Source organism: Poromitra crassiceps, assembly GCF_964638095.1.
Source record: "Poromitra crassiceps genome assembly, chromosome: 5".
NCBI classification, from domain to species: domain Eukaryota; kingdom Metazoa; phylum Chordata; class Actinopteri; order Beryciformes; family Melamphaidae; genus Poromitra; species Poromitra crassiceps.
Genome location: NC_139642.1, coordinates 56,382,764 through 56,405,034, shown reverse-complemented (window position 1 = coordinate 56,405,034; position 22,271 = coordinate 56,382,764). Strand labels below are relative to the sequence as shown.

At 41.7% G+C, this 22,271-nt stretch overlaps 1 protein-coding gene across 2 annotated transcripts; it reads left to right on the top strand.

Moving 5' to 3' along the window:
- The first annotated feature begins 10,944 nt into the window (after window positions 1-10,944).
- vstm5 (V-set and transmembrane domain containing 5) lies at window positions 10,945-22,060 on the top strand. 2 transcript variants are annotated; one of them, XM_083637655.1, is made up of 5 exons: window positions 10,945-11,308; window positions 12,059-12,125; window positions 14,905-15,231; window positions 20,433-20,576; window positions 21,548-22,060. In XM_083637655.1, exons 1-5 carry the CDS (start codon window positions 11,264-11,266, stop codon window positions 21,577-21,579), a joined length of 615 nt encoding a protein of 204 aa, XP_083493781.1. In that variant the 5' UTR covers window positions 10,945-11,263; the 3' UTR covers window positions 21,580-22,060. The 2 variants fall into 2 exon arrangements, with proteins under 2 accessions (XP_083493781.1, XP_083493782.1); XM_083637656.1 differs by lacking the exon at window positions 12,059-12,125.
- Window positions 22,061-22,271: the final 211 nt, after the last annotated feature.

Below are 22,271 nucleotides of genomic sequence, written 5' to 3'. Positions count from 1 at the left end.
AAGCTGCCTGCTCCCACCTCCCCAGCTGCCCCTCAGAGCAGCGGCTGGCAGCGTGTCAGCGGGGTGAACATCCTGGCACACCTGTACCACGAACCCAGTCTAGTGCTCACCAACTACAAGGTCATCGTCAACCCCAGAGTTGTGTTCATCCCCACCGTCCACGGACTGCTCACCTCACAGAGGGACTGTGTTTGGGTCGACACCAGCATAGCACGCATGTACCATACAAGGTGGGTTGTTACTACTTTTTTTTGTGGTAAGGAGGACTAACCGGACATGTTAGTTCATCTATTTGTGTAATTATTAGTGGTGCGAAGGCTTTATCATTGTCCAAAGGATTTTTATTCTTTTTATTTTTTATCAATCAAGCACATTTTTTTAGGGGCTAAAGGTGCTCAGAAAGTTACGAAACTTTTCAGATGCATCAGAAGGGGTGAAAAGGCGAAACTCATATGGTTCTTGGGCATGGGTTTGGCAAAATGGCTCGATAGCGCCCCCTACAAAATTTAAATGGAGTATCCGTCGTGCTACGTTTCATCTACAGTTGCGAAATTTGCACGCCACATGCATCATGTTGAAACCAACAAAAATCTCTCTTGGTGCCATGCCCTAAACCAAACAGGAAGTCAGTCATTTTGAATTTACTGTGCAATATTTTGGATGTTTAAGCCATTTCCAGGGGTCACACTTTTACAAACTCCTCCTAGGATCGATGAAAAGTTATCAAAAGTTTCAGTTTTTTGTTGAATGCCGTGGCTGTGGTGAATTTTGATGTCTTGCCGCTACACAAGAAGTCATTGTAACCCAAATGTAGATTGTCCAATCTGCCTTTATTTATTTATTTATTTTTTAATCAGGGACAGTGCACATTAATCAACATCAACATCAATATCAATGTAAATGTGCCAGGGTTAGCTTAAGAGCTAATTTGCACCTGTAGTCCCTGAGCAGGAGACAATCAGAAGGTACATTAAAAATAATTCATACAAAACACAAAATATCACACATCATACAAACAATATACAAGTACAACTGGTGAAATCACACTGCATTATTAACATACAACCACAACTCCTGGACAGTGGACAGCTAATCCATTTGTATGTGCCCTATGTTTAAATCCACCTAGAGATCCACCCTATTTGTGCATACATGTTTGTTTAGATTTTAAATAATATTTCAATTTAATTTTAAAAGTATGGTAATTAGCACAATTCCTAATGGCTATAGGGAGGCTATTCCAAGTTTTTGAAGCTCTCACTGAAAATGCAGACTTTGCAAATGAACTGTGTCTGCGTGGAATAACACAGTCTCCTCTGGTAACTGACCTTGTTACTCTGGAGTCATAGTTCTTGATTTTGATGTATGCATTTAGAGGGGGAGGAGCTAATCCATTAAGGATTCTAAACACAAGGCACATATCTGTATACAGTTTAAAGCTGTCCATATTAAATAAATTATACTTAGTAATAATATTACAATGGTGGAAACCATTGGGTTTTCTGTCCAGGACTTTCAGTGTTTGCTTGTAAAGTGCTTCAACTGGTCGTAAGATAGTAACTCCAGTTTGAGACCAGCTGGTTAGACAGTAATTAAAATGAGAGAGTATCATCGCATGCATGTATAATTTGGCTGCCTGCAGCGAGATATAAGGTCTTATGATCCTAAAATTGGATAATCCAAATTTAACTGTTTTAACAACTTTGTTCACTTGTTTTTTAAATGTTAGATGAGAATCCAAAATTATACCAAGGTACTTAAAATTATCCACAATTTTTATGTTTTCCCCATTTATAGTCACATCTGGGTGTGCAGTACTATTGGACCTCTTAGAAAAGTACATGCATACAGTTTTACCAGTGTTCAGGTGCAAACAAGAGTCAGCCAGCCACCCGGAAACACTGGTCATAGCCTTTGTTAATTTCTGAGCCACTTCCAGCCTGCTTTTCCCATGAACATACAACACCGTATCATCTGCATACATTTGAATATCCACTTCTGGACAGATAAGCGGCAGATCATTAATGTAAACACTAAACAAAAGAGGTCCTAATATTGATCCTTGGGGAACTCCAAAATTGTTATATAAAAAGTCAGACAGACTGTCCCCTATATTAACTTTTTGGCCTCTATGAGTTAAGTAAGATTGCATCCAGTTGATTGCTTCACTAGAGACATTATACATGGACAGCTTAGTCAAGAGCACATTATGGTTTACCGTATCAAAGGCTTTTTTAAGATCCAAAAATACTGCACCAACTTCACCTTTAAAGTCCAGTTGCGATTTAATACGCTCAATGAGACTGCAGATTGCTGTTTCAGTTGAATGGTTATTCAGAAATCCAAATTGCATCTGATAGAGCATGTTGCTCTTGTTAAAATGAGAAGCTAAATGCTCAGCAACCCATTTTTCAGCAACTTTAGAAATAGCTGACAGGATACTTATGGGTTAGCATCTCTTGGATCTCCTGCTTTGAATATGGGAATAACCCTAGCACTCTTCCAAGCAGTGGGGAAAATTCCACTTTTAAATGATAAATTCAAAAAGTGAGTAATTGGGACAATCAAAGCTTCTTTGTGTTTCTTCAAAAAAGCAGTATCTAGGCCATGTACATCTTTAGCTTTTGAGTTATTTAAAGAAGTAATGATGTTGTTAACTTCAGATAATGATATTTCTGGAATTCTAAATATTGGTTTGGTAGCATCTGTCGGGGTGAGAATCATAGTTTTGTTTAAGTCTTGTGAAGTCATTTCTTTAACAGATTCAACAAAAAAATTATTGAATATGTTAGATAATAACTGACAGTCTTTGATTAATGTCCCATTTACTTTCAATTCAATATTGTTTGATTTATGTACTGACCTCCCCAGGAGTTTATTGAGGTTTTCCCAAATTATTTTACCATTACCTTTAGCATCCTTGATCACTCCTAAAAAGAAATCTGCCTACATTTCACATGTTTGATAACTGCCCCGGCCTGAACACATCTCACATCTACATATCAATATTTAGTTATACTCATAGTGCCACCTACTGTCAACACCAAACATGGTTTCTAACTTGACTGTACAGTCACAGCTGCCCCAAATGTCGCGTTTGTTGACTAGCCTGAAGACATATACATGCCAATATTCAGTTATAGTGATAGCGCCACCTGCTGACTGACAACACAGAAAGTGGTTTGTATCTCACCTGTAGGCTACATGATCAGATCTGCACTAAACTTCACGTTTGTTGTTGTTACAGATGATTGTTACAGTACTAGAGATGATTTCTAAATTCTCTACAATAAGACTGTAGCAGAAGCAGAAGACGTATTTTAGAGGGACGATTTTAAGTTGGTAACAAGAAATTGCTCTAATGAGTTACTTGCGATGCACCATGGGCGGCTTAGGTGAGTTTTTTTTTGGGGGGGGGGTGCGACTTTCTTGGGGCCGCAGTTTTAGGAATACATACCATTAACCGTTTTACTTTTGTTTCCTCTCCAGATCTGCAGTAATGACCGATCTACCTCCAGACAAGCTTACTTATGACCCCCGACTGCTGTTCTACAGGGCCCGTCTCACCCTCGCTGTCAACAGAGTGCTCAAAGGGGTCCGACTCATTCCAGAGAATAGCACAGTATAGCTGGGAGTGTGTGTGTGTGTGTGCGTGTGTGTGTGTGTGTGTGTGTGTGTGTGCGTGCGTGTGTGTGTGTGTGTGTGTGTGCGTGCGTGTGTGTTTCTAGCCTAGCTCCAAATGTGGACACTCAGAGAAAATGAAGAGAAAATGAACATGTATTTATCCCTTTAAAGAAATTCGGGGATGATTTGGATCAAATTTTGGCAAAACTTGGGGGAGTCTGATCAGTGTCCCCGGCATTTTCAAAAGTATTCATTTATTTATTTATTGGCTCAAGGGGGTTACTGAACATGTGTCAGGATCAGTACCAGTCACCAAAAATGAAAAGAAACAAACAAAAAGCTTAATTTTATATACTAGGGCTTCAAAGTGCTCTGTGAAACTAGACCTGCAACAGCTGATGTTCTAGGAAAGGTTCCTAGTAGAGGATGGGTCAAATGCAGAGGATGAATTTCCCCCACGGGGACAATAGAGGATAACTTAATTGAACTAACAATAACCAATGGTAATGTTGACTGTTGAGTTACCAATGACATCTTCATGGTTTTGTGTTGTGTTATCATAGGTTATGTTACGTCTGGCGTCTTGCGTCACCATAGGCTGCTGAGGATGACGGGAAGGCTAATGTAGCCGCTATCGTCCAAAGCTGACAAAAACATGAAATTTCTCACAATCAAAGGATAAATAATTCAAACGGATTGCCGTAACATTAACCGTAATCATATTATTGAGTTATCAAGGACACTTCTGTGTTTTTGTGTTAAATAAACAATGATAAAATGACGTTTTTTAGAGTAGAAAACATTAACCACAGACCATTGGTATGATGTTTTTGGCTACACTAGTCTCGTGGCGTCAATCCTGCTGCTGAAAGGCAAGCTTTCCATTTGACAAACCAACCCGATGGATTGTTATTGTGAAGAATTTACAGATACAGCTGTGACTTTTGAGTGAGAGAGAGTGAGTGAAGAGAACAGAAGAACAAAGAAGGGAAGAGATAGCAGAACAGACAGACAGAGAGCAGAGCAGAGCAGAGTATGGGCATCTACATGATTGGCCAGCTGCAATGTGACATTGGGTTGCATCCCCCAAAGTAGGATCAGTGATCCTACCCCCAAATCCTACAGTGTTGGGGGTAACTCATTACAAAAGTAACATATTACATGTAATATATTACTTTTAGCAGTAACTCAGTAATATAACTTATTACGGTACTTATAGGATTTCAGTAATATTATACCAGTTACTTTGTCAAGTAACTCAAGTTACAAATTGAGTTACACTTTATTAAATCAAAGCACATATTTAAAAAAGATACAATCATTTCCTAATCAAACTGTGTGTTTTTAGGCAAATAACCACTATAGATGACAATAACAAAGGAAAAGAATAACATTTAGAATTTTGGATTGCTTACACTGACTTCAAGGCGGTTGAAATTATTTTTCGGGATGGTTCCGGGGCGGCAATGTCATTCTGCTGCTGCTGTTGTTTTTGGTAAAAGTAATGCAAAAGTAGTGTAATAAGTAACGAGTTACTCTACACAGAAAGTAATATTGTAAAGTAACGTATTACTTTCAAATGAAAGTAGTATATTACATTTTGGAAGTAACTTGCCCAACACTGAGGATCACCCTGTACTTTGCTCGCTGCACGTTTTTCATGCAGCCCCCTGCTGCACCTACTGCCGTAGCCGAGGATGCACGGAGAAATAATATAATAATAATAATAATAACTTTATTTATATAGCACCTTTCAAAACAACCGTTACAAAATGCTGTACAGACAGGCAATTACAGTGCATAGAATAAGGAATAAAAGGAAACACAAGGAAACCACACGCAAGGAGAGAGGAGACAAGGACATGTGTTTTTAGAGAGATGAGACAGCTCTCCTGCCCCACAGGAGGAGAACCCCATGGAAACAGGCTGTAGGCTGCTTACATTGTGTGAATAGCCACTGAAGCACACAGCTCACTGTAGGCTCTACTTTTCCACTGGGGATGGGTGAACTCTATACAGTATCCTCCATCTTCTTCATTTCTCGGGGGACACGGTGCGTATGAAATAGGATCCTGTGTGTATTGTGTCCTGCTCAGAGGTACATGAACTATTTCTACTGGTAGAATGTGTTTATTACCTCCGCCAAGGAGGTTCTGTTTTGGGTGCTGTTGTTTGTCAGCATGATTGTGGAAAAACTACTGTCCCAATTTGAATGAGATTTGGTGGAAGGGTGTAGCATGGGCCAAGGCAGATTGCATTTTGGAGCAGATCCGGATCCGACTCACATAATAATGGCACAAACAAGCAATGATAGCGAGTAAGAACGGGCCTTGGCTGCGCTCTCCGAGTGGCCTGCTAGTATTATTTATGAATTATTTGCATCTGTATTTATTGATGTTGATATTGTAATTGTGCATTCATTATCTAATAACCCAGCATATGGTTAGGGTGTCTGGTAAACACTATGTGCTTTTGTACTGTGATCTGAGCCAAATAAAGATGCGGAAATGTGAGTATTTTGTCCTCCTTCACTTTGAAATTTGAGATGTGCGACCGACCCTTTCTTCTTTTTGTCTGGGCCCGAGTAACACAAATGAGTGTCAAAGTGCTCAGTGAACATATGTGCCTAATTGTATATTTTGCATATTTGTGTAATATATCAACATTACATCTTACTATAATAGCCTCTAATTGGGTAAAAACTGGCGTGGCCCACACTTGCTCGATTGGCAGTTGAGCGGGCGAGGCCGCGCATCTGCGAGCCCATGAAGCGGGCAAGGCCGGGCGAGCACGTGTAGCGTGTGAGCTGTGTCTGCGAGCCCACGTAGCGGGCGAGGCCCGGTGAGAGCATGTGTAGCGTGTGAGCTGTGTCTGCGAGCCCACGAAGCGGGCGAGGCCGCGCATCTGCGAGCCCACGAAGCGGGCGAGGCCGGGCGAGCACGTGTAGCGTGTGAGCTGTGTCTGCGAGCCCACGAAGCGGGCGAGGCCGGGCGAGCACGTGTAGCATGTGAGCTGTGTCTGCGAGCCCACGAAGCGGGCGAGGCCGGGCGAGCACGTGTAGCGTGTGAGCTGTGTCTGCGAGCCCACGAAGCGGGCGAGGCCGCGCATCTGCGAGCCCACGTAGCGGGCGAGGCCGGGCGAGCACGTGTAGCATGTGAGCTGTGTCTGCAAGACCTCGAGGGCAAACCAACGAGGTATGGTAGAAATGAGCACTGAGGAAGAGGAGGCACGGTAGGAATGAGCACTGCCAGTTAAGTGGGCAAGGCAGCGAGGGACGCTAGGAGGAACTCACTACACTTTCTAATTATTCTAATACTATGCTAATACTCACTGAGACACAATGCGGCTGGAGAACTGGTACTTCCTTCAATGAGCTTGGTGACTTGGGTCTGTAAAGCATCCAAGTAACTTGTATGAATAATAATAATAACCTAATTTAACATTTGATCTCTATTTACCTTGGTTACTTTTCTGCTTGTATTGAGATTTGGCTTTGCAGCAACAAAATGAGCAGCACCAAATCTTGGCTTGTTAAACTAAAAGGCAATAAAGCAGAGGGCCATGTCATGAGAGGACTATATTATATCATCCAATAAACAACATGTCAAATATTCATGGGCCATCTATGAGTGTCAATAGACCGAATCACAATGTTTGTTTATGTCTGGGTAGAAAACCGCATGTTTTTTTTTTTATTATGATTATTTTCTGATCCCCCCCTCCCATTTTCTCCCCAATTGTAGGCCTACTTGGCCAATCAATTTCCCCCTGCCGTGGTCACTGCTCTGCCGATCTGGGGAGAGCCGTAGACTAGCACCATGCTTCCTCCAACACATGCACAGTTGCCAGCCGCTTCTTTTCACCTGACAGCGGGGAGGTTCACCGGCAGGACGTAGAACGTGGGAGGATCACGCTATTCCCACCAGTTCCCTTCCACCCCGAACAGGCGCCCCGACTGACCAGAGGAGGCGCTGAATTTCTGTAGTTGAATGTTGTCTGCTGTTGCCATTTGTTGAGTTGTTTTGTATGTTTGTGTAATACTGTGTAATTACCACATGTTTCTATGTTTTTGTTGTAATGTTTGAATTGAAAAAATAAAAATTAAGTAAAGAAAACCATTCAGTCTCTAACCAGCAATCAAACATTTGATTGTGTCTTCCACGTTTCTAATCGCAGTCAGCCTGAGTGTCTGCAGTAAGCTATTTGTGCCACCAGTCTGTGCTAGTTGATTAGAAAACAACAACATGGTGGCTTGACTCCGGAGTGATATGATTAGAAACTGTTCTGTAATTAAGGATGTCTTCTTTGGTCAATCACAATCGAGTATTTAACAAAACAATGAAATAATAAAAAAATATAAATCGAATGTGTAAGGATGTAATAGTATTTAATTTATGTATATATTTAATGTATTTAATTGTGTATTTTTACGTAAGACTCTAGTGCAGCTTTAACTGGTGTTAGAAGCTGCAGTTCTCTTTTGTCTTAAAAACAGTTAAAAAAATTATCATGAAAGGGAAAAATGAGACAACAAAATGGCAAAATAAAACAAAATACATCTAAAATGGATTATTTAATAGTTTTTCTCCTAACCTTTTTGCCTTAATATTGAAATAGAACAGTAAAATATTATTACATGTACGAACATGGAAATAAAATATAACAGGGACTGTGATGAAATGTTTTCTTCTTGCACAACCCCCTGGCTGTGAAGCCACACCTGCTACTCAATATTCCATCATATCCAGACTGCAGGGAAACACAATCCCACTCTACTCACCAACTCATTCAGACGCCGTGGAGTCCCATTTTCGAGGAGCTGCACGCACCCTCCGCCGAGCTGCGCCGATAGGACGCCCAGCTGCGGCGACCCCCTTGGCGCAGTCAGCGCCAGCGATTTTGCTCGAGCATAATTTGCGCTTTACAGTGTAAATACTAATGGTGACCCCAAATAGTGGACGATTCGACTATTACTTCAGAGGAGCCTGATTCGACTGACAATCTCAGTTGAATTAGTCGCAAAATGTGGTTATGAAACAAGGATCATTCCATTCTGGCTATATCGGGGTGCTGTCTGATTTTACATATAATTGCTTGGTTTCCCCCAATAGATTGTGATACGTAGGCTATTTTAGTATAAGTATCAGCCTATTGATACCATAAAACCAAGTCCCAATTAAACAAACAAATCAAACAAGCTCATGCCAATGGATTTCTGATTGCCACATAGTCTTATTAAAAACAGGGGGGGGGGGGTAGTTGAATAATTGTATTGAACAGCCAAATCCGATTCAACTGACAGAACTCTGAGTTGAAAAAGTCCTAGCAAATACTATAATTTTCAGCTGCATCTGTCTTGACGTCGATGTCTTCAGTGTCTGTCTGTGTAAACACGTCAGAAGCAGGGGCCTATGCACATTTGCATGTCTACAAAGCCACAAAGAGCTATTTTTACCCTCCAGCCCCAGCCAATCACGTTCATTTTTATTGTCTTGATGTTAGCTATATTGCTCTAGCATAGGCTGTCGCCTGGGTTGGACTGAACAGACTAACAAAATAATGATTATTAAACGAACAATAGCCATATAGGAAATATTCACCTATCAAAATGGGATTAATTGAGAAATTGACATAGCAATGCCGAAAATACCCACCTAGAATGGGCACTGACTTGTTAATTTAGCCAATCTGCATGTTAGCAATATTGTCTCTATATGTTTTGCTGTCAGTTGAACAAAGTAATAATAGTATCATAATAAAATAATGACTTTGTAATGCTCACAGCAGGTGCAAAGAACGATTAATGGTCGATTAACTGACAAACTAGGAAAGCCAAAGAAACCATATTCACTTTATGACAACACTGCTGTAGTGTAGGTGGGACATGTCTTTTACCACCACACAACATGGGACAACACTGCTGTAGTGTAGGTGGGACATGTCTTTTACCACCACACAACATGGGACAACACTGCTGTAGTGTAGGTGGGACATGTCTTTTACCACCACACAACATGGGACAACACTGCTATAGCGTAGGTGGGACATGTCTTTTACCACCACACAACATGGGACAACACTGCTGTAGTGTAGGTGGGACATGTCTTTTACCACCACACAACATGGACAACACTGCTGTAGTGTAGGTGGGACATGTCTTTTACCACCGCACAACATGGGACAACACTGCTGTAGTGTAGGTGGGACATGTCTTTTACCACCGCATAACATGGACAACACTGCTGTAGTGTAGGTGGGACATGTCTTTTACCACCGCACAACATGGGACAACACTGCTGTAGTGTAGGTGGGACATGTCTTTTACCACCACACAACATGGACAACACTGCTGTAGTGTAGGTGGGACACGTCTTTTACCACCACACAACATGGGACAACACTGCTGTAGTGTAGGTGGGACATGTCTTTTACCACCACACAACATGGACAACACTGCTGTAGTGTAGGTGGGACATGTCTTTTACCACCACATAACATGGGACAACACTGCTGTAGTGTAGGTGGGACATGTTTGACACTGAGCCAGCACAGCTCAGTGAAGTATTAGCTTATGTTCTGACAGAGACGATGTCGACACATCATCACAACACATGATTAAGCTGCATCGCTGCTTTTGCTAAAGCAATCAGAAAGGTAAAGTCAGTTCACTGTGTGTGTTGTTGTGTGTGTGTGTGTGTGTGTGTGTGTGTGTGTGTGTGTGTGTGTGTGTGTGTGTTGCTATGTGTTTGTTGCTGTGTGTGTCGTGTCTGTGTATGTGTGACACTTCCTGTTTGACACGTTTTGCCAGGTGTGTCAAAGCACGTAGAATACCGGCTTATTCGACCTAAGTTGCATGGTCTCATTTTATTTAACACTGTGTGTGTGTGTGTGTGTGTGTGTGTGTGTGTGTGTGTGTGTGTGTGTGTGTGTGTGTGTGTGTGTGCGCATGCGCGCACATTCAAGACTGTTGGGTGTGGTGTGTGTGTGTATTCGTGAGTGTTGCTGGGTGTGTGTGTGGATGGGGGAGGAGGAGGGGGGGTGGGAGTGAGAAAATTGAGAAGGATATGTGTGTTTGCTCTATAGCCTGCTTCCTTCTCTCTGGGTGTGTGTGTGTGTGTGTGTGTGTGTGTGTGTGTGTGTGTGTGTGTGTGTGTGTGTGTGTGTGCACACGTGCGCATGTGTGTGTGTGTCTCTGAGTACATGTTTGCTCAGTGATCTCTTGCTGAACCTGTCCGATAGGTGTGGGCTGGCTGCCGGCGTTGGCTTGCACAGGTATGTGTGTGTGGCAGAACAGAGGAGCCTCCGAAGAGCCAACAAGCACACAGCTCAGACAGGAGGGAACGACACACACACACAAACACACACTCTTCCATTTCTCACAAAAAGCGGCAAAACACACACACACACACACACACACACACACACACACACACACACACACACACACACACACACACACCTGTGACAAAGGAAAGTACAGTAGAAGGAGACATCGTGGGAAGCGACAGTGCTTTGGAGGGAGCGAGGTGGAGAGGAGCTTCAGGATCATGTGAGATAACCCGGTGGAGTTTCTTCAGCGGCAGGTCGACCAATGGGTCTGGGATTCTAATGTGGCATTTGAGGCTCTGGGATACATCGGATGTGGCTCTGTTTCTCAGCATCACTCTCTACATGTGTCACCTCGGTAAGTAACCCACGCATGCTTATTGATTTTGGACCCATGTACACATGTGACTGCTGTGTTTGTGAGCATGCCAGAGCGCAGGCCTGTATTGGTTTCCATAGAAACTCAAACAGAGAGTGTGTGGCAGGCAGCATAGCGCATGCTTAAGATATGACTCTCGAACCTCAGCATTTTATCACGGATTGTGGCTTAACTTGCATATCCGGGCTGAGTACACTCATCGGCCACTCGGTTGGTTAGGTACACCGATACTGGCTGGTCATCTGTTGCTGTTGGCCATCTCTAATGAACAAGGTTCCCACACCTTCTTAAACATCAACACTTTCCAGGCCCAATTCCCTCAAGTCCAAGGACTCAACATGGCATAGTTTGAGACACAGATCAAGGTTAATTACTGAGAATTTTTATAATGAGGACTAGCAGACTTGACAGAAGCTCACATTAAGTTAAAAAAAAATCTTTCAAAAGAACTTCCAATTTCTAATTTTGCACAAAATATATCAATTCAGGAACTTGCAATAACCCATGTCTATTTATGTCTATTTTCAAAATCTTTCAAGCCCCCCTAACCCCCCTAAAATTCACAAACTTTCAATGATTTCAATGGCCTGTGGAAACCCTGCATAAGGCAAACATCTTAAGATGCCCTTCTGAACTCTCTGCTCATCCTCCTGCCTCTCTCATCATCACAACCTGCTTTCATTCACTGGATGTTTTTTTCTTTCTCGCACCGTTCTCTGTAAACTCTAGTGTGGAAATCCCAAAAGGACACATGGTTGGTTGCTGAGATGCTGGAACCAACAGTCAGACCACAAAGGTGCTTAGATGACACATCGTGCCCATTCGAATGTTTGTTGGAACAAACAACTAAACCGTTTATATATCGAGTTGCAGCCACACATGATTCATGATTCAGTTGTGTGCGTTAAGGAGCAGGTGTACCTAATAAAGTGGCCCGTGCGTATGTCGACACAACACAGCTAGCTTGGCACATAGCAGTGACATTAGCCTTTGGGTTGGCACAAAGGGACGGGCAGTTTTTCCGAGACGTCATGTGTCTCTTAGTCAGTGTTGGTATTCGCTGCTGGAATGCTTTGCCTATGCTTCATTAAGCAAACACACCTCTACTGTAGGGTTGTCAAAAGTATCGATACTACCGATAAGTATCAATACAAAAAATGTGAAACGGATACTCATTTGCAACAGGTATCGATAGTATTGATAAGTTTCAATACTAAACATTTGAAACGGATACAATTCTCCTTTGCCACTGTATGGATGCTTTCTTTTAATGAAAAATCAAAGATAGTACTGACTTGCCTCCCCATCATTGGTGAGTATCTGTTGGTCAACAAGCTAAAAGTGTTCTGAGAGGCTGATGACTAGAGCAGGGGTAATCTGCTGTGTTGTGATAGGCTGATATGACTAGAGCAGGGGTAATCTGCTGTGTAAATGCAGTAGTTTTTAGTAGTAAAGTAGGTTTTAATGAGTTTTATCGGGCCTAGATTATGGCGAAGCGTGCATTTTGTCCATCCATCTTTCTATTATCTGTCTATATGTATCCCTCATAATGTGTTGTTGTGCCCCCCCCGTGTGGTATCGAAAACGGCATTGAGTATCGATATTTTCCTGGGTATCGGGATCGAAATAGAAATTCTAGTATTATGACATCCCTACTCTACTGTAGCAGAAGCAGCTCTCTCAGTGGCTCCTCTTCACATATTAAGTGGAGGGGCAGTAGCAGCCAGTACCACAGACAGGCACACGCAAATCCAAACCTCTCAGCTTGTTTGGCAGGTTTCAGTCCAGCTGCTTGTAATTTGACCAAGACACAAACTGAATAACATTGTGTCAGCTGGCTGAACCTGTTCCATGAGCCCCCAACTCACAATGTAACACATTAGGGACAATCAATAGAATAGAGGGTATGCATGTGATGTCACAGAGGCAGAAGTCACTGTGGGGTCACGCCCACTGAGTCACAGCAAGACTGAGCTTGAATGCAGTAATCAGCCTAGATAAGTGACACCTGCTGCTCAGGGAGGAACTTGACACTCAATTTGACACTCGTTCCCGATTGAGGGGGCGTGTTCCAGTGGGTGTGCATACCCTCTATTGGATTAAAATGCGTCATTAACACTGAATGTCTAGTCGTGTGACACGAGTGCGAAAGTCATGAGGTGAAATTGTTTCTCTTTATGGAGCTGCACTGTAGCTTAGATTGCTTTTTTAATAGACTGCTATTACTGTCTTCAGTGGATGGAGGTTGAACAGTAGTGTGGAGTGTAAAGGTTTTCAGAAAGTATGTACTATCTGACCCACATTTTGCCCAAAATCAATCAATCAATCAATCAATCAACCAATCAACCAATCAATCAATCAATCCAGATATCTTAGCTGGCTATATTTGGTCAAATAGGCCTATTGTATGGTACCCTAAAATGTGAACCTACTGTATGTATGTGACATAGATGCAGTGGTTCTCAAACCTTTTCGAGTCAAGGACCCCTAAAATGACACTAATTACACCAGGGACCTAACCTTGCTTGCAAGATGGATAACCTCACGAGATCAAAAGAGATTCTCTCGACGTAATAGCTAAACCGTCCATCTGGCAGCGTCAGGTTACCAGGGACCCCCATTTGATAAGATTTTTTCCCCAGGATCCCCCACCTAATATGATTTTTGTGAAGTGTATGAAAGCCATGACCAAAACAGTCATACATTCTGTCACTGGGTTACTTATGGATGGTATTATAGTGAAAGTACCCCCTCAATGATCCCTGACCCCCAGGCCCTGGGGGTCCCCGGCCCGGACCCCACTTTGAGAACCACTGTGCTATGGGATTAGATAGCAGCCGAACTGGAGTTGGTCCCCGGGCGCTGCACTGTGGCTGCAGTGCCCACTGCTCCTAGTTCTAGGAAGGTTCCTAGTAGTCGAGGATGGGTCAAATGCAGAGGATGAATTTCCCCACGGGGAGAATAAAGGATAACTTAAGCCAAATCTTGAAGGCACATGGTATAATGAAAATGTGTTTGAAACAAGCAGGAAAATCATTTTAAATTAGACTTCTATCTATCCCAAGAAAACACAATTAATATACTATCTGCTATCTATCCATACCTGTCTGTCTGCCTGTCTGTCTGTCTGTCTGTCCGTCTGTCTGTCTGTCTGCCTGCCTGCCTGCCTGCCTGTCTGTCTGTCTGTCTGTCTGTCTGTCTGTCTGTCTGTCTAAACATCATCTGCTGGAGATGTGCCTAAAATCGTAAAATAAACCTTATCTTGAAAATCCTGCTGGCACCAATCTAATTCTGTCAAAGTGTTTGCCAGTTTATCTGAGCCTCCATCTTAATACCTCCTTGGAATTCTTCCTCCATGCCCTGGATGGATCTCAGTGACGCCTCCACACACAAACAAGCACCGACAATGTTCTGTCAATCTGTTTTTTTTACATTCTGTTACAGGACAAAGCATTTCATGACAAATTCATATTGTTCAAGAATTTGTTCAAGTTAATTTGTCTTCTTGACCACCTGACTCTTTCATCTGCTCTGTCCCACCTCCCCTCGTTCCTTTTCCTTCTGGATTTTTGAAGCCGGAGCCATCTCCATCCACTCTCCCCAGAGAAGCCTGACCAGGTCGGTACAGGAGGACGTGCTTTTCTCCGTGAACATCTCCGGCAGCGACATCTCCACCATATCATGGACCTTTATGTCGGCAGCAGTGAGCCGCAGCATCGGGACGTGGCGGCCGGGCGTGTACGCCAACGTAACGGTGGATTACAGAGACAGAGTGCAGGCCTATGACAACGGCTCCATGGGCCTGTCGGACCTGCGGCTACAGGATGCCGGGTACTACGTGGTCACCGTCACCGAGACTAGAGGCAGCAGCAAGGACACCGGGTTCGTCCTCAAGGTCAACGGTGAGTTGGTCTGCATTTTGGAAATGATTCTGTTTCACTGTATTTCCCTCTTAACACAAGAAATAATAATAATAATTAATTTTATTTATATACTAATATATAATATATATTAATTATATTTATATATCTCAATGGACTGACTCACCAAAGGATGGTGCGAATTAGGAATTCTAGAGCAGGTACATAGACGTCTCTTCAGATGTGCGTTTACTGCGGGGGTTGAATCCCCGATCCTGTCTGCCTGTGCTGGGCTAGCAGCTAAATGCTAACTATGCTGAATGTGGAGAATGGGAGGATTTCCCCCATGCATTGCTGACCACGCGTCTATGACAAGACTGTATATATGAATGTATAAGTCTGAAGTTAAATCCCAAGTCTAAATGTAGATTACTAAATCAAGTCCAAATAAAGTCCATGTCATTAATCCCCGAATTTCCCCTACGGGGTGAATAAAGTGAAATCTTAATCTTAATGAAGTCTCAAGTCTAAATGTATAACAGCAAGTCAAGTCAGAACAAATCAAATCAAGAGTCCAGTATCAATTTCATATCTTAAAGAAAACGAAATATCTAGGACTTTTCAATGCAATATGGTTTAAATAGGATAAAAACATGGTGAGAGCATCATGGGTTGGTTTCTATAATCAGCTTAAACTTAATTCCATATGACCAATTCAGAAAACAGAATTTAAATTCAGTCATCTGCTGGAACACATCTCATCACTATCAATCTAAGTCATTTTACACAAACACAAGATCTCAAGTCTCAAGTCAAGACTTTAGAAACCTTTTCAAGTCATCAAAGTACAAGTTAAAGTCAAGTGCCAAGTCACCAGAACCCAAGTCGCAGGTCTTCTCTTCACGCATCAAGTCAAGTCTCAAGCACTTAAAATGACTAGAGTCCCCACCTCTGGAAACGGGCCTAACCTCTGAGATGTGAACCATTATGTGTTAGAGTAAAAAGACTAAGAGGATGTTCCCATTATAACAACAGCCTGCAGCACAGGGAGGTGCATGGAGAGGGAGTGCTGCATGCTTTCACACCTGGGACAAGCAAAGTCTTGTGTGATTCTTAAAGAAAGGGCAAATTAGTTTAGCATAAACAGAGAGTGTATTCCATCTGACTCCGAGACAAGACGAGACATAGAGGGTGTATTCCATATGACTCTGAGACAAGACCAGACATAGAGGGTGTATTCCATATGGCTCTGAGACAAGACCAGACATCATAAATAGTGTATTCCATATGGCTCTGAGACTAGACAACATAAAGAGACTATTCCATATGACTCTGAGACAAGACCAGACATCATAAATAGAGTATTCCATATGGCTCTGAGACTAGACCAGACATCATAAATAGAGTATTCCATATGACTCTGAGACAAGACCAGACATCATAAATAGAGTATTCCATATGACTCTGAGACAAGACAAGGCATCATAAATAGAGTATTCCATATGACTCTGAGACAAGACCAGACATCATAAATAGAGGGTTTATTCCATATGACTCTGAGACAAGACAAGGCATCATAAATAGAGGGTTTATTCCATATGATTCTGAGACAGCCAAAGTTTTTTTGAACTGAATTCATCCAGGGAAGGAGAAGTGACACGATTCACTTCCTCCACCCCACCCAGATTTCCACTTTCCACAGCCACCCAAGCTGGTTTGGGGGATTTTAAGTGGCACCCTTCCATATTATATTTTATGGACAAGTATATAGTGTAGCCTACAGACCAAAGTTCATGTATCTGTGAAGGAGATGTGATGAAAGGCTGGAATGGCATTTTGAATGTGTCTGTCAGAATGTGTCTGTAGAACATAAAGCAGGGACTTCTAGTTGTTTTTCAGTCAGTAACACAGCAATTCTTAACAGTGTGACTGATATAGGGTTTTAAAGTAGCATAACATAGAGGAATTCAATTTTGAATTCATTTTAGGCAAAAATAATTAATAGAAATACAGTATTTGCCTGCCCCCAGAGGATGACACATGAAAGTATATTAGTATAATTATTTCCAACAACTTTGACCATGATATAAGTTAAGTTACTCATGAATTTGGCATGACATAAGGAGTGATAGAAAGAGTACTAGAGTATCCTTCTCAAGTAGAAGTACTGTTACTTTGCTGATATTTTACTTAAGTAGATGTAAAAGTACTGGCGTAACAAGCTACTTAAGTAAAAGTAAAAAGTGTCTCATGTAAAATGTTTCCATGTGACTCTAAAAGGAGAGGACAGAGTTCAAACTGGATTCTTTTAAATTAGAAATTAGAAGTGCACAAAATAAAATCAGATTACTCTTCTCTTGTTCGCTAACTAATTATTGACTGTGAATGACTCCACAGTTTTTAAATTGATGATACTCCAGTATTTTTTGGCTGGAAAAACTCTTAAAATGGATTCATGCTGCTGCTGTTTTTTGTAACAATTTATTTGGGATAGTCCGCCTACAGAGAGTCTACACAGAGTATATTTGTAACATTTCAACAGCTTATTAGTTGACATTCAACAATTCAACTGTTTCACAGATTATCTATAGACGGTTTTAACTTGACAACAAAAACATTCGAAATTGAACCCCAGCTCACTTCCTGTTACATTGTTTGCTATGGACAGAAAAGAAGAAGAAGGAGCAGAGCAGGACTGACAATTCCGTGAAAACCGTCTATAGTGTATGTGACAATTCTCAACTAAGAAGCTGTTAACACATCTACAGGCAAAGCCAAACAGTTTAATTGTTGGAAATGTTATAAATACTCAGTAGACTCTCTGTAGGCGGACTATCCAAATAGTGTTGTAATCAGTATAGCACCACCACTTACTTATTTACTTACTTACTACTAAAACACAGTTTTGTGTGTAGGAAAGCAATGCGTACAAATACACAAAAATAGCTACTCAATTACAGTTTTGTAAGTAATTAGTTAATTAATTAGTTACTTCCACCCTTAGATATACGTTTCAAAAACACTATTAATTCAGTCGGAACGTCCCAACATTGTGCTACCTGGTCTCTCATATCTCACACAAGCTCACTTTTTGACGGTGTGTTGGCTGGATTGATCTAAAGCCATCTTCTGTGTCTCTCTAGAGCAGTGCTGACCAATTTGGGGTCTGCGGGCCAAGTTCTGCTCTGTTTGTTTTGGCCCACCACAGATTTCATAAAAACAAATTAAAAAATATTAACTCATTGAGTGCCAATGACGACGCCTGTCGTCAAAGTAATTAGTAACGTAGAGTGCCAAAGACGATAGCTGTCGTCAATTGCCTTTTTTGACGGTGGGACGTGGATCAAAGCCTTATGTATGTCCTGTACAAATATTGTAGCTATTGAAGCTGTATAACCTATTTTACGGACTCATCAGGTGGCGACAGTGCTCTCCAGATTAGAGAAATGTCCGGAATACAGCCTGAAAAAGCCCCGTGATCAAAGAGAAACCTCTCATGCTGCAGCCCAGAGCCATGTAGATTGCTCTGGCTGTGCCTGCCAACAGCAGTCAATCCGCGCACACAACTGAGCTCCTCTGCCTCTGTCTGTCTGTCTGCATAGTTTCTTCACACGATTAGCCGCTAGAAAAGCAGCAGCCGACACTGAAAAGCCAAACCTTTCCCTGCAGTCCGGTGTGGCTTTTTTGTGTCGCGCTGCCTGGGAGGCGGCGCACAAAAAGCATTCCGAAAATAGACGCTGGGTGCGTGAGGCTGTGTGTTACTAGTGTGGGGAGGAGTATGCAGCTGAGGGGGGGAGAGGGGGGTGGGGCACGCAGGGCAGCACACAACTACACCACGTCACTACATCAGAAAATATTAGCTAGAGTCAGTGAATGTGCTTGAAATGCTTCATTTCACAAAAGGCTGAATATCTCAGCTTCTAGATGGAAATGCCTGTTTTTGCTGTTTTTGACCTATCTTCTCCGGCTGATAACTAAAGAACGGAAAATGGTATCAATAAACTTTTTTTGCTGATGATACAATAGAGTCTCCTTGTTCTTTTTGCGTGTTCGGTGTTTACATAGTAATATCACACAATATTCTGTGGGCCTCGATAAATCACTGAAAACGCTCTGAAACTCTGGCACTGGGAGCGTCCGTTCTCCAAAAGTGGCTGGCACTCAATGAGTTAACGTTAATTTTGTGCAGCTGGTATTCTCTCTCCCCGACTCTATCACACGGGTGTGAGGCATTGCTGTCTGAGGATTGATCGCTCCTGATTGGTTGGCTGAATCACCTGGTTGGGGGGTGAGCTCTGATATTTGATCCCTCCCCAGTCACTGGCTTTACACCAGCTCAGCAAGATTGACAGATCCTCATCACGGCAGTGGCACACTGACAAAAGGAAGTTTAGGACAATGTGGCAAGACGAGTATTTTTTTTACATCCTGACTCTGTCTGTCAGTCAGCTGGAGCCTAATATTGAAAGACTTATTAAGAACAAAGACAGGCTTCATGTCTCCCACTGACAACATGACTAGCCTACTGTTTTGTGATTACGAACATTACTTGAATATTGAACTTGCTGCTGATATTGATTTCTTCAGTATATTTTAATATTGTCTATTTTTCAAACTAACTTTCAGGGATACAAACCAGTGTAGTTTTTTTTAAAGACAGGAAATAGGGCTCTTATAAGAGTGATTGTGTCTGCCATATTGTGTGTGTGTGTTTGTGTGTCACATTTTCACTCCTGAGATTGCATCCCTGCAAATTGTCATGGCAAATTGTTTACAAAAGATGGACAATAAAGCTGATTTTCAAAGTACCTTGAGGATTTTTCAAGTTGTGAATTAAGTCAAATTTCTCTCTTGATTACAAAGGTGGAAAATACAACTGTTTTTAACTGGGTGTTTACTGATTAAATGTTTAAGCTCCCCACAAATGCAGATGTTTTTTTTTTATATATATAACCAATTGCAAATTATTACAATTACCAAACAGATAAAAAGTAGATTATTATATTGAAATGTTATTTTAGATTTAGAATGTTAATTTTCTATAAAACACAATACATTTTAATGTAATTCCACAACGTTTATTTAGAGAGCACTGGTGGAAAAAGTACTCAAATCCTTTACACAAGTAAAATAATGGAATTATTCATTAAAAGTAAAAGTTAAGTCACATAAGTAAACCAAAGTGGTTTTGTTCAAAGTGCTGTATAACTCAGTTTGACATGCGTGCTGTGTCTGTCGTGCAGAAGTGATCTATGAGGATCTGCAGTACCTGTCTGTCTCGGCCTTGGTGCTGGGCTGCCTGTCCGGCCTGCTCATGTTAGCCATGTGGCTACTGGACAAGGCCTACAGGAGGATAGTGGCATGGAGACATGCGCACAACATGCCAGGTAAAGTACCATGCATTATAAGTAAGACAGTTTATCCACCTTTATGAGCTACAGTATATGTACGTATATACAGTATATATATAGATATATGTATGTATATGTACGTATATAATATATATAGATATATATATAGTATTATTATGTTGACAAAACATCGCAGGCACCCCCCCCCCTTCTTCATTGAAAAATAAAGATATTTTGAAAATGTATACAAGGCAAAGTGTCTCCAAACTTTTGACTGGCAATGTACTCTCAAACTCACTTGAGATTAACTTTATTGACACCCGAGAGGTGTCATTACAGCAGCACAGAGGTTGAAAAAAAAGAAAGTTAAAAGTAATAACCAAAAATAAGAGTTAACAGTTTTGAAAATGATGCTGGAATAAGGATAATAATAATGTTGCATTTGGAAGGCTCTGGCTCAAGTAATCTTCTCCATGTCAGACTGAATCCGCACACAAATAAATTTGGGCTTAGCCTTAAAAAACTGAACACGTCAGACACGGCTGGTGGGACATGAACTCTGCCCTCCTGTGTGAAAGGCAAGGAATCTAGATTTAGATCTACAAATTTACCATTTTTCTGGCAAATGTATAGATTTCCCGGGATTTACCATAACATCCACATCGTTTTCTTTTTAGGATGCAAATGCTGCATAGAGTGCCTTTAAGAAAAATCAAACACATACTGCTCTGATTTGGTTCTTACACCCCCTTGGTTTATATTAGTGGTTTGTTTGCCTTGGAGCTCATAGTTTACTCAGGGTTAGTTTTCCTACTCACTGTGCCTTTGCATCATTGTATGAACGTATGTGAATGGCTTAGTGGGTGTGAATGAACGTGGGCAGAAGTTATCTATTGTGTCCGAGAATGGGTGTGTTTGAGTACAAAGGTCTGCAACATTCATCACAGTTTGGTTATGCTGGCTTCTGACGCTGGTTTCTATGCTGACATTTAATCCCCTCTCTGCAGAAAACGACCAAACGGAGCTCCAGCCTCTTTGATGGACATCAAGCTAAACTGAGCTCCAGTCTCTTTGATGGACATCATCTAAACTGAGCTACAGTCTCTTTGATGGACATCAAGCTAAACAGAGCTCCAGTCTCTTTGATGGATATCATCTAAACGGAGCTACAGTCTCTTTGATGGACATCAAGCTAAACAGAGCTACAGTCTCTTTGATGGACATCAAGCTAAACAGAGCTACAGTCTCTTTGATGGACATCATCTAAACGGAGCTACAGTCTCTTTGATGGACATCAAGCTAAACAGAGCTACAGTCTCTTTGATGGACATCAAGCTAAACAGAGCTACAGTCTCTTTGATGGACATCATCTAAACGGAGCTACAGTCTCTTTGATGGACATCAAGCTAAACAGAGCTACAGTCTCTTTGATGGACATCAAGCTAAACAGAGCTACAGTCTCTTTGATGGACATCATCTAAACGGAGCTACAGTCTCTTTGATGGACATCAAGCTAAACAGAGCTACAGTCTCTTTGATGGACATCAAGCTAAACAGAGCTACAGTCTCTTTGATGGACATCATCTAAACGGAGCTACAGTCTCTTTGATGGACATCAAGCTAAACAGAGCTACAGTCTCTTTGATGGACATCAAGCTAAACTGAGCTACAGTCTCTTTGATGGACATCAAGCTAAACTGAGCTACAGTCTCTTTGATGGACATCATCTAA